This window comes from Coregonus lavaretus, assembly GCF_964263955.1.
Source record: "Coregonus lavaretus genome assembly, contig: HAP1_SCAFFOLD_145, whole genome shotgun sequence".
In the NCBI taxonomy this organism is placed as follows: Eukaryota; Metazoa; Chordata; class Actinopteri; order Salmoniformes; family Salmonidae; genus Coregonus; species Coregonus lavaretus.
In genome coordinates this window covers 296320-309780 of record NW_028165685.1, presented here as the reverse complement: position 1 = coordinate 309780, position 13461 = coordinate 296320, and the positions used below count along the sequence as shown (strand labels likewise).

General features: G+C 46.1%; 2 protein-coding genes across 2 annotated transcripts in view; one reads left to right on the top strand and one right to left on the bottom strand.

The window, feature by feature from the left end:
- LOC311115608 (developmentally-regulated GTP-binding protein 2) overlaps positions 1 to 4025 on the bottom strand; it is a 46773-nt gene extending 42748 nt beyond the window's left edge. Inside the window, exons 1-2 of the mRNA XM_084190768.1 lie at positions 3284 to 4025; positions 13 to 119 (exon numbers count right to left, since the gene is read on the bottom strand). Of these exons, the coding sequence (XP_084046894.1) occupies positions 13 to 76 (64 nt within the window). The 5' untranslated portion in view covers positions 77 to 119; positions 3284 to 4025. The remainder of the gene's footprint in view (positions 1 to 12; positions 120 to 3283) is intronic.
- On the top strand, positions 3523 to 13130 carry LOC311115609 (FAD-linked sulfhydryl oxidase ALR-like; the record flags this gene model as incomplete). The annotated part of the gene is made up of 3 exons (XM_084190769.1): positions 3523 to 3765; positions 11225 to 11439; positions 11852 to 13130. The coding sequence occupies 3 exons, from the start codon at positions 3523 to 3525 to the stop codon at positions 12012 to 12014; spliced, it is 621 nt and encodes a 206-aa protein (XP_084046895.1). The 3' UTR covers positions 12015 to 13130.
- Positions 13131 to 13461: the final 331 nt, after the last annotated feature.

The window sequence follows — 13461 nt, the reverse complement described above, 5'->3', positions numbered from 1 at the left end:
TCTCCGTCTTACCTTTGTTTTTCTGTGTTCGAGAGATCTCTCTCTCTATCTCTCCTATCTTCTCCAGGATACCCATGTTGATGGCAATGGGCAGGTTACACTTCTAGACTGATTACTGCCTGGAGAGAGACAGACACAGACTGGTTACTGCCTGGAGAGAGACAGACACATCAGACTGGTTACTGCCAGGAGAGAGACAGACACATCAGACTGCTTACTGCCTGGAGAGAGACAGACACATCAGACTGGTTACTGCCTGGAGAGAGACAGACACATCAGACTGGTTACTGCCTGGAGAGAGACAGACACATCAGACTGGTTACTGCCAGGAGAGAGACAGACACATCAGACTGGTTACTGCCTGGAGAGAGACAGACACATCAGACTGGTTACTGCCTGGAGAGAGACAGACACACAACATCAGACTGGTTACTGCCAGGAGAGAGACAGACACATCAGACTGGTTACTGCCTGGAGAGAGACACATCAGACTGGTTACTGCCTGGAGAGAGACAGACACATCAGACTGGTTACTGCCAGGAGAGAGACAGACACATCAGACTGGTTACTGCCTGGAGAGAGACAGACACATCAGACTGGTTACTGCCTGGAGAGAGACAGACACATCAGACTGGTTACTGCCTGGAGAGAGACAGACACATCAGACTGGTTACTGCCTGGAGAGAGACAGACACATCAGACTGGTTACTGCCTGGAGAGAGACAGACACATCAGACTGGTTACTGCCTGGAGAGAGACAGACACATCAGACTGGTTACTGCCTGGAGAGAGACAGACACATCAGACTGGTTACTGCCTGGAGAGAGACAGACACATCAGACTGGTTACTGCCTGGAGAGAGACAGACACATCAGACTGGTTACTGCCTGGAGAGAGACAGACACATCAGACTGGTTACTGCCTGGAGAGAGACAGACACATCAGACTGGTTACTGCCTGGAGAGAGACAGACACATCAGACTGGTTACTGCCTGGAGAGAGACAAGACACATCAGACTGGTTACTGCCTGGAGAGAGACAGACACATCAGACTGGTTACTGCCTGGAGAGAGACAGACACATCAGACTGGTTACTGCCTGGAGAGAGACAGACACATCAGACTGGTTACTGCCTGGAGAGAGACAGACACATCAGACTGGTTACTGCCTGGAGAGAGACAGACACATCAGACTGGTTACTGCCTGGAGAGAGACAAGACACATCAGACTGGTTACTGCCTGGAGAGAGACAGACACATCAGACTGGTTACTGCCTGGAGAGAGACACATCAGACTGGTTACTGCCTGGAGAGAGACAGACACATCAGACTGGTTACTGCCAGGAGAGAGACAGACACATCAGACTGGTTACTGCCTGGAGAGAGACAGACACATCAGACTGGTTACTGCCTGGAGAGAGACAGACACATCAGACTGGTTACTGCCTGGAGAGAGACACATCAGACTGGTTACTGCCTGGAGAGAGACAGACACATCAGACTGGTTACTGCCTGGAGAGAGACAGACACATCAGACTGGTTACTGCCTGGAGAGAGACAGACACATCAGACTGGTTACTGCCTGGAGAGAGACAGACACATCAGACTGGTTACTGCCTGGAGAGAGACAGACACATCAGACTGGTTACTGCCTGGAGAGAGACAGACACATCAGACTGGTTACTGCCTGGAGAGAGACAGACACATCAGACTGGTTACTGCCTGGAGAGAGACAAGACACATCAGACTGGTTACTGCCTGGAGAGAGACAGACACATCAGACTGGTTACTGCCTGGAGAGAGACAAGACACATCAGACTGGTTACTGCCTGGAGAGAGACAGACACATCAGACTGGTTACTGCCTGGAGAGAGACAGACACATCAGACTGGTTACTGCCTGGAGAGAGACAGACACATCAGACTGGTTACTGCCTGGAGAGAGACAGACACATCAGACTGGTTACTGCCAGGAGAGAGACAGACACATCAGACTGGTTACTGCCTGGAGAGAGACAGACACATCAGACTGGTTACTGCCAGGAGAGAGACAGACACATCAGACTGGTTACTGCCTGGAGAGAGACAGACACATCAGACTGGTTACTGCCTGGAGACAGACAGACACATCAGACTGGTTACTGCCTGGAGAGAGACAGACACATCAGACTGGTTACTGCCTGGAGACAGACAGACACATCAGACTGGTTACTGCCTGGAGAGAGACAGACACATCAGACTGGTTACTGCCAGGAGAGAGACAGACACATCAGACTGGTTACTGCCTGGAGAGAGACAGACACATCAGACTGGTTACTGCCAGGAGAGAGACAGACATCAGACTGGTTACTGCCTGGAGAGAGACAGACACATCAGACTGGTTACTGCCTGGAGAGAGACAGACACATCAGACTGGTTACTGCCAGGAGAGAGACAGACACATCAGACTGGTTACTGCCTGGAGAGAGACAGACACATCAGACTGGTTACTGCCTGGAGAGAGACAGACACATCAGACTGGTTACTGCCTGGAGAGAGACAGACACATCAGACTGGTTACTGCCAGGAGAGAGACAGACACATCAGACTGGTTACTGCCTGGAGAGAGACAGACACACAACATCAGACTGGTTACTGCCTGGAGAGAGACAGACACATCAGACTGGTTACTGCCTGGAGAGAGACAGACACATCAGACTGGTTACTGCCTGGAGAGAGACAGACACATCATACTGGTTACTGCCTGGAGAGAGACAGACACATCAGACTGGTTACTGCCTGGAGAGAGACAGACACATCAGACTGGTTACTGCCTGGAGAGAGACAGACACATCAGACTGGTTACTGCCTGGAGAGAGACAGACACATCAGACAAACAGGTGGAGGCTGCTGGGGGGGAGGACGGCTCATAATAATGGCTGGAACAGAGCGAACGGACTAGCAAACCCATAGAAACCATGTGTTTGACACCATTCCGCTCCAGCCATTACCACGAGCCCCCGTCCTCCCGAATTAAGGTGCCACCAACCTCCTGAGACTGAAACGTGTTAGCACTGATCCTCCACAATAGCCTGGCTAACTAGCGTTAGCTTTCTGTGTTAGCCAAGTAGTGAAAAGGATAACCACGATAATTGGTCAATCAAATGAAAACTACAGATTTTAACTATAAAACAAAGAAGTTAACAAACAAACACAAAAACTGATTAGCATGTAGTAATATCTATGAAATATACACTTTAAATGTGTTCGGCTCAGCTGCATGCATAGAAAAATGACATCACAAACCGGAACTGGAGGGTTCCGTTCTCTTTTCAATCCGGTGGGGAACAAAACATCTAACTACCTGGAAATATATTTCCTAGTCAATTCTCTAATAGTTTACAGAACACTGTTCGAGTGGACTTACTGTCCTACAAGTTTAGAATTAATTCAGACATAGTTGGTGAAAATAGAGGCCGGGTGTCATGTACATGGAGGAGGAGTTATAAAGCGTTATAACGGAAGCGTCCTTCAGTTCTGTTCCGATGACAGATCCATCCCACAGTTACACAGCGGACATGGCCGCGTCCACCGGAGGATCATCCACCGAGAGCCTGCCCGCGGTCCAGAGGTTCCCCATCATAACCGGCAGGCCCCCGGAGGCCAGCCCCGGTAAGGACCCCGAGCAGACCGGAGAACCGAAGAAGAAGCCGTGCAGGGCTTGTACCGACTTCAAGTCGTGGATGAAGGTCCAGAAAACGCCGCAGAGCCCAGCAGCAGCGTCACAGGTGAGCTGGGTTCACCACGGGGAGCAGCCAGGCAGACTGTGAGAAACATCAACTACAGTTAAGCCCAAATCACACAGAAAAGAAGCCGTCAATTACGTCAGATTTTGCGAACGAGAGTCACATTCACATACACTGCGTAGCGTATGCCAACGTAATTATCAGGAGAATCCATAATAAACCGTTGTATTTGTTATGTTCGCTATGTAGCCCTTGTGAATGATTGTTGTGTGTTCCTTTTCACTCGTACGGAAACGGGAGCCACCGGGAGCCACCGTACCTGCCTCCTGTTACATTAGGTCATGAAAGTGAGGATGTTCTAGCTAAAACGGCCTAGCGGTTTATAAAGAATTTAGCTGGTCTCCTTCTTTCTAGATAACAGTATTCTCTCTTGAATGGAGTTCCTCGACTTTCCCAGCCTCCTGCCAAGGGTAAATGCCTGTACTCGAAATCAATAAAGGAAGGCATAAAGTTAATTGTTTTCAGATATGTATTATTGGCACTGGCAGCTAAACGTATCAACACTAAATAGACCCATGTTTAACTATACGTGTCACAATTCCAGACGTAACAATGCACAAAGAGTCTATTTTCAGACAATTTATCTGCTCACTTGACCAGCATTGCTTCGCGGAGACATGAGGAAAATAGACTTGTTTTGTCATTTGAAGCGCAGGACGGCCCGTGAACACTAGTGGGCGGCACCGCGCGGTGAAACACAGCTTCCCATTCATTTCACATTTACATTTTAGTCATTTAGCAGACGCGACTTACAGTTAAGTGAGTGCATACATTTTCATACTGGCCCCCCGTGGGAATCGAACCCACAACCCTGGCGTTGCAAACGCCATGCTCTACCAACAGAGCTACATCCCTGCCGGCCATTCCCTCCCCTACCCTGGATGACTTGTGCGCCGCCCCATGTGTCTCCCGGTCGCAGCCGGCTACAACAGAGCCTGGATTCAAACCAGGATCTCTAGTGGCACAGCTAGCACTGCAGTGCCTTAGACCACTGCGCCACTCGGGAGATGAGAACCTCCTTTCCTCAGCCAGGGCATTGAAAATGGGTTGTGGATGGGTATTCCAGCATGACAATGACCCAAAACACACGGCCAAGGCAACAAAGGAGTGGCTCAAGAAGAAGCACATTAAGGTCCTGGAGTGGCCTAGCCAGTCTCCAGACCTTAATCCCATAGAAAATCTGTGGAGGGAGCTGAAGGTTCGAGTTGCCAAACGTCAGCCTCGAAACCTTAATGACTTGGAGAAGATCTGCAAAGAGGAGTGGGACAAAATCCCTCCTGAGATGTGTGCAAACCTGGTGGCCAACTACCAGAAACGTCTGACCTCTGTGATTGCCAACAAAGGTTTTGCCACCAAGTACTAAGTCATGTTTTGCAGAGAGGTCAAATACTTATTTCCCTCATTAAAATGCAAATCAATTTATAACATTTTTGACATGCGTTTTCCTGGATTTTTTTGTTGTTATTCTGTCTCTCACTGTTCAAATAAACCTACCATTAAAATTATAGACTGATCATTTCTTTGTCAGTGGGCAAACGTACAAAATCAGCAGGGGATCAAATACTTTTTCCCCCTCACTGTAGCTGTATGCCTGTGGATGTGTAGCAGATGTGTGTATGGACCCTAAAACGTTTGGTGTAAATATTAGTTCAGAACAGGAGTTTTAATTGCTTCCACCAGGCAGAAAATGACTGTTACATGTCAATATTATAATGTCAATATTAGCTAGTTAGCTATGAACCTAGCTATGAACATAAGCCAAGTTAACAAACAGATCACCGACCATTTCGAATCCCACCGTACCTTCTCCGCTATGCAATCCGGTTTCCGAGCTGGTCATGGGTGCACCTAAACGATATTATAACCGCGATCGATAATAGACAGTACTGCGCAGCCGTCTTCATCGACCTGGCCAAGGCTTTCGACTCTGTCAATCACCGCATTCTTATTGGCAGACTAAATAGCCTTGGTTTCTCTAATGACTGCCTCGCCTGGTTCACCAACTACTTCTCAGATAGAGTTCAATGTGTCAAATCAGAGGGCCTGTTGTCTGGACCTATGGCAGTCTCTATGGGGGTTCAATTATTGGGCCGACTCTTTTCTCTGTGTATATCAATGATGTCGCTCTTGCTGCTGGTGACTCACAGATCCACCTCTACGCAGACGACACCATTTTGTATACATCTGGCCCTTCATTGGACACTGTGTTAACAAACCTCCAAACGAGCTTCAATGCCATACAACACTCCTTCAGTAGCCTCCAACTGCTCTTAAACACTAGTAAAACTAAATGCATGCTCTTCAACCGAACGCTGCTTGCACCCGCCCACCCGACTAGAATCACTACTCTCGGCGGGTCTGACCTAGAGTATGTGGACAACTACAAATACCTAGGTGTCTGGTTAGACTGTAAACTCTCCTTCCAGACTCACATAAAGAATCTCCAATCCAAAGTTAAATCTAGAATCGGCTTCCTATTTCGCAACAAAGCCTCCTTCACTCATGCTGCCAAACATGCCCTCGTAAAACTGACTATCCTACCGATCCTTGACTTCGGCGATGTCATTTACAAAATAGCCTCCAACACTCTACTCAGCAAATTGGATGTAGTCTATCACAGTGCCATCCGTTTTGTCTCCAAAGCCCCATATACTACCCACCACTGTGACCTGTACGCTCTCGTTGGCTGGCCCTCACTACATATTCGTCGTCAAACCCACTGGCTCCAGGCCATCTATAAATCACTGCTAGGCAAATCCCCGCCTTATCTTAGCTCATTGGTCACCATAGCAACACCCACCCGTAGTCTGCGCTCCAGCAGGTATATCTCACTGGTCATCCCCAAAGCCAACACCTCCTTTGGCCGCAATTCCTTCCAGTTCTCTGCTGCCAATGACTGGAACAAATTGCAAAAATCTCTGAAGCTGGAGACACTTATCTCCCTCAATAACTTTAAGCATCAGTTGTCAGAGCAGCTTACCGATCACTGCACCTGTACACAGCCCATTCTGAAATTAGCCCGCCCAACTACCTCATCCCCATATTGTTATTTATTTTGCTCTTTTGCACCCCAGTATCTCTATTTGCACATCATCTCTTGCACATCTATCATTCCAGTGTTAATACTATTGTAATTATTCTGCACTATAGCCTATTTATTGCCTTACCTCCATAACTTACTACATTTGCACACACTGTATATATATTTTCTGTTGTATTTTTGACTTTATGTTTAGTTTTACCCCATATGTAACTCTGTTGTTGTTTTTATCGCACTGCTTTGCTTTATCTTGGCCAGGTCGCAGTTGTAAATGAGAACTTGTTCTCAACTGGCTTACCTGGTTAAATAAAGGTTAAATTAAAACAATTTAAAAAAAAAAAAGCTATGAACCTCCGCTATCATAGCCAGTTGTAGTGACTTCAAAACACTTTGAATGGCATCAATGAAGCCTATGGATTGAGTAGAATATTGTGCCAAGGATGCACGTGGTAAATACATGTAGTTATTACCAAGCATGAGTTTCCCCACATTGTAGCTTTTACATTGAATATATTCACTGATCATGGACTCTACCTTGGCAAATAAAGGTGCGGTTCAGGCATCTCCTGAGTGGCGCAGTGGTCTAAGGCACTGCATCGCAGTGCTAACTGTGCCACTAGAGATCCTGGTTCGAATCCAGGCTCTGTCGCAGCCGGCCGCGACCGGGAGACCCATGGGGCGGCGTGCAATTGGCCCAGCGTCGTCCAGGGTAGGGGAGGGAATGGCCGGCAGGGATGTAGCTCAGTTGATAGAGCATGGCGTTTGCAACGCCAGGGTTGTGGGTTTGATTCCCACGGGGGGCCAGTATAAAAAATAAAATAAAAAAAAAGATGTATTCACTAACTGTATGTCGCTCTGGATAAGAGCGTCTGTTAAATGACTAAAATGTAAATGTAAATGTAATGTCTGTGAGACATTATTTTTCAGTCATATCCAATACCAGGAGTATCAAACTCCAGTCTCTGAATGATTCTGTATGTATTACAATTACAGTGGGGGAAAAAAGTATTTAGTCAGCCACCAATTGTGCAAGTTCTCCCACTTAAAAAGATGAGAGAGGCCTGTAATTTTCATCATAGGTACACGTCAACTATGACAGACAAATTGAGAGAAAAAAATCCAGAAAATCACATTGTAGGATTTTTAATGAATTTATTTGCAAATTATGGTGGAAAATAAGTATTTGGTCAATAACAAAAGTTTCTCAATACTTTGTTATATACCCTTTGTTGGCAATGACACAGGTCAAACGTTTTCTGTAAGTCTTCACAAGGTTTTCACACACTGTTGCTGGTATTTTGGCCCATTCCTCCATGCAGATCTCCTATAGAGCAGTGATGTTTTGGGGCTGTCGCTGGGCAACACGGACTTTCAACTCCCTCCAAAGATTTTCTATGGGGTTGAGATCTGGAGACTGGCTAGGCCACTCCAGGACCTTGAAATGCTTCTTACGAAGCCACTCCTTCGTTGCCTGGGCGGTGTGTTTGGGATCATTGTCATGCTGAAAGACCCAGCCACGTTTCATCTTCAATGCCCTTGCTGATGGAAGGAGGTTTTCACTCAAAATCTCACGATACATGGCCCCATTCATTCTTTCCTTTACACGGATCAGTCGTCCTGGTCCCTTTGCAGAAAAACAGCCCCAAAGCATGATGTTTCCACCCCCATGCTTCACAGTAGGTATGGTGTTCTTTGGATGCAACTCAGCATTCTTTGTCCTCCAAACACGACGAGTTGAGTTTTTACCAAAAAGTTATATTTTGGTTTCATCTGACCATATGACATTCTCCCAATCCTCTTCTGGATCATCCAAATGCACTCTAGCAAACTTCAGACGGGCCTGGACATGTACTGGCTTAAGCAGGGGGACACGTCTGGCACTGCAGGATTTGAGTCCCTGGCGGCGTAGTGTGTTACTGATGGTAGGCTTTGTTACTTTGGTCCCAGCTCTCTGCAGGTCATTCACTAGGTCCCCCCGTGTGGTTCTGGGATTTTTGCTCACCGTTCTTGTGATCATTTTGACCCCACGGGGTGAGATCTTGCGTGGAGCCCCAGATCGAAGGAGATTATCAGTGGTCTTGTATGTCTTCCATTTCCTAATAATTGCTCCCACAGTTGATTTCTTCAAACCAAGCTGTTTACCTATTGCAGATTCAGTCTTCCCAGCCTGGTGCAGGTCTACAATTTTGTTTCTGGTGTCCTTTGACAGCTCTTTGGTCTTGGCCATAGTGGAGTTTGGAGTGTGACTGTTTGAGGTTGTGGACAGGTGTCTTTTATACTGATAACAAGTTCAAACAGGTGCCATTAATACAGGTAATGAGTGGAGGACAGAGGAGCCTCTTAAAGAAGAAGTTACAGGTCTGTGAGAGCCAGAAATCTTGCTTGTTTGTAGGTGACCAAATACTTATTTTCCACCATAATTTGCAAATAAATTCATTAAAAATCCTACAATGTGATTTTCTGGATTTTTTTTCCTCAATTTGGGTATTGGGTCATTATGGGGTATTGGGTCATTATGGGGTATTGGGTCGTTATGGGGTATTGGGTCGTTATGGGGTATTGGGTCGTTATGGGGTATTGGGTCGTTATGGGGTATTGGGTCGTTATGGGGTATTGGGTCGTTATGGGGTATTGGGTCGTTATGGGGTATTGGGTCGTTATGGGGTGTTGGGCCGTTATGGGATGTTGGGTCGTTATGGGATGTTGGGTCGTTATGGGATGTTGGGTCGTTATGGGATGTTGGGTCGTTATGGGATGTTGGGTCGTTATGGGATGTTGGGTCGTTATGGGGTATTGGGTCGTTATGGGGTATTGGGACGTTATGGGGTATTGGGTCATTATGGGGTGTTGGGTCATTATGGGGTGTTGTGTGTAGATTGATGAGGGGGAAAATAATTAAATCCATTTTAGAATAAGGCTGTAACATAACAACATGTGGAAAAAAGGGAAGGGGTCTGAATACTTTCCCAATGCTCATTATCTGTAGGAATATGGAAGATAATGTCATGATTCGACTTTTACATTACCAGGTCATTGGGGATTACTAAAGTATAATATCTCTTATAATAAATCATGTGCATGTGACAACAGCAGGATCATATCAAGGATAGCATCATAAATTAATACATAAATACCACTTGAAGCTTGATGATGAGTTGATCCTTTGAATCAGCTGTGTAGTGCTAAGGCAAAAACTAAAACGTGCACCCCTTTGAGTCCCCGGGACCAGGACTGAGAACCACCGCTCTTCACTGGGACCTCTTCATCTGTGGACAGGCTTTCACAGCTCTCTGTATCCGAGGACAGAAAACATCACAAAGAAACAGGCTTCATTATACTCATATTAGACAGCACTGAATATGATGTTGCTGTTATCTCCGTCCTCACTTCTAGGGAAGTACACAACAGAACCTGTCACTCTGGGCGGCCGGGGCGTTACGTGGCTTTACCGCGTACTGACGCTCGCGGCCCGTTTCAACTAACGTGCATTCTTAATTCCAGCGTGTACACGCTCGTTCACTCGAGTAAAAAACACGCGTTTCTTTCGATTTGGCCTTTAGAAACTGACGGACTGTCCTCTTGACTGAAGTTTATTAGCGCCAAACCTACCGTTAAGCTACTTGTTTGAGACAAACGTCACTGTTTATGGAGCTGATAAACTGTTTATGGAGCTGATAAACTGTTTATGGAGCTGATAAACTGTTGCCTCGTGGACTCCTCTGGAAACGGTCACGTTGTTATGACTCAGCCAGGGCTCTACTGTTCACGAAAATGTTGATGAAACTATGTTATTATCTAGTCCTAGAGGACCTATTTAGATTAGAAACAAGGTTATTATCTAGTCCTAGAGGACCTATTTAGATTAGAAACAAGGTTATTATCTAGTCCCAGAAGACCTATTTAGATCAGTAAACCTGAACAATGTCAGTGTGGATAGCCCCACTAACTCTGCCTGCGTTTCATCATGTTGTGTAATGATGACTTGGTAATGCCCATCAGACCAGTCAGTAAAGCAGAATGTGTCTGTCTGTCTGTCTCCCTGTGTGTGTGTGTGTGTGTGTGTGTGTGTGTGTGTGTGTGTGTCTGTCTCCCTGTGTGTGTGTGTCTGTCTCCCTGTGTGTGTGTGTGTGTGTGTGTGTGTGTGTGTGTGTGTGTGTGTGTGTGTGTGTGTGTGTGTGTGTGTGTGTGTGTGTGTGTGTGTGTGTGTGTGTGTGTGTGTGTGTGTGTGTGTGTGTGTGTGTGTGTGTGTGTGTGTGTGTGTGTGTGTGTGTGTGTGTGTGTGTGTGTGTGTGTGTGTGTGTGTGTGTGTGTGTGTGTGTGTGTGTGTGTGTGTGTGTGTGTGTGTGTGTGTGTGTGTGTGTGTGTGTGTGTGTGTGTGTGTGTGTGTGTGTGTGTGTGTAGGCGGCCCAGGCTGAGCGTGTGGAGCCCCAGCGGCAGCCGGAGTGTCCGCTGGACAGGGAAGAGTTAGGGCGTAACACCTGGTCCTTCCTGCACACCATGGCAGCCTACTACCCAGACCGGCCCTCCCCCAGACAGCAGACAGACATGGGACAGTTCATCAACCTCTTCTCTAAGGTCTTCCCCTGCGAAGAGTGTGCTGAGGACCTGCGGACAAGGTCAGGGGTCAGGTGTTTTTGGTCGTGGGTTAGAGGTCAGAGGTCAGGGGTCAGGTGTTTTTGGTCGTGGGTTAGAGGTTAGAGGTTAGAGGTTAGAGGTCAGGTGTTATGTTAACGTGTGTTACGTTAGCTGCTTTTGTGGCTGGTGTTGAGCGTTTGTATTATTTGGTTCTAGTGGGTTAAAGGTCACAGATGGCTGGGTGACTGGCAGCAGACACAGGTCCACTTCCTGTCCAACTAGATACCCAGGAGTTGCATTGCATGTCACGTAATCCACTATGCAGTCGGGCGTCAGATTGCTATATCATATGTGGTTAGCTGATGTGTTAAATACCTATACAGGCATTGTCAGATCCAGGCAGGAACCCCGACCGCAGTGTTTACTAATGACATCACTTCCTGTTTCCTCAAGGTTGAAGACCAATCAGCCAGACGCCAGTAGTCGTCATGCCCTCTCCCAGTGGCTGTGTGGTATCCATAACGACGTTAACGCTCGGCTGGGGAAGCAGCGGTTTGACTGTTCCCGCGTGGATGAGCGGTGGAGGGACGGATGGAAGGATGGGAGCTGTGACTGATCAATCCATTGATTGATTGATTTAATTGATTTGTTCGTTACTATAGCCGGGAACTAAGAGATACAGAAGACGTCTATTTGACACCCTGTCCCCATATATAGTACTGTTTAGGGAACTATATGGCATTCTGAGACAGAGAAAAATGTTATATTTTCTGATTGGCTACGGATCTCTCTGCTCTGTCCATATCAAAATGATGCACACTATCAATCTGTTGTGCAGTGCATTCAGGAAGTATTCATACCCCCCTGGACTCATTCCACATGTTGTTGTGTTTCAGCCTCAGTTCAAAATGGATTACATTGGTTTTTTTCCCCTTCACCCATCTACACACAAGACCCCATAATGACAAAAGTGAAAATGTGTTTTTAGATATTTTAGCAAATGTATTGAAAAGGAAATACAGAAATATCTCATTTTACATAAGTATTCACACCCCTGAGTCAATGTTAAAATCACATTTGGCAGATTACAGCTGTGAATCTTTCTGGTAAATCTCTAAGAACTTTGCACACCTGGATTGTAAAATATTTTCATATTATTATTTTTATAATTCTTCAAGCTCTGTCAAGTTGGTTGTTGATCATTGCTAGACAACCATTTTCAAGTCTGCCATAGATTTTCAAGCCGATTTAAGTCAAAACTGTAACTAGGCCACTCAGGAACATTCAATGTCTTCTTGGTAAGAAACTCCAGTGTATATTTGGCCTTGTGTTTTAGGTTATTGTCCTGCTGAAAGGTGAATTTGGCTCCCAGCGTCTGTTGGGAAGCAGACTGAACCAGGTTTTCCTCTAGGATTTTGTCTGTGCTTAGCTCCATTCCGTTTCTTTTTTTATCCTGAAAAACTCCCTAGTCCTTGCCGTTGACAAGCATACCCATAACATGATGCAGCCACCACCATGCTTGAAAATATGAAGAGTGGTACTCAGTGTTGTGTTTGCCTGAAACATAACGCTTTGCAGTTTTACTTTCGTACCTTGTTGCAAACAGGATGCATGTTTTGGAATATTTTCACTCTGTCATTTAGCTTAGTATTGTGGAGTAACTACAATGTTGTTGATCCATCCTCAGTTTTCTCCTAATCACAGCCATTAAACTCTAACTGTTTTAAATTCACCATTGGCCTCATGGTGAAATCCCTGAGCGGTTTCCTTCCTCTCCGGCAACTGAGTTAGGAAGGACACCTGTATCTTTGTAGTGACTGGGTGTATTGATACACCATCCAAAATGTAATTAATAACTTCACCATGCTCAAGGGTTTGATTCTGTGTTTGAAATTCACTGCTCGACTGAGGGACCTTACAGATAATTGTATGTGTTGGGGTACAGAGATGAGGTAGTAATACAAAAATCATGTTAAATGCTATTATTGCACACAGTGATTCCATGCAACTTATTACAGTGCCTTGCAAAAGTATTCATCCCCCTTGGCTTTTTCCAATTTTCT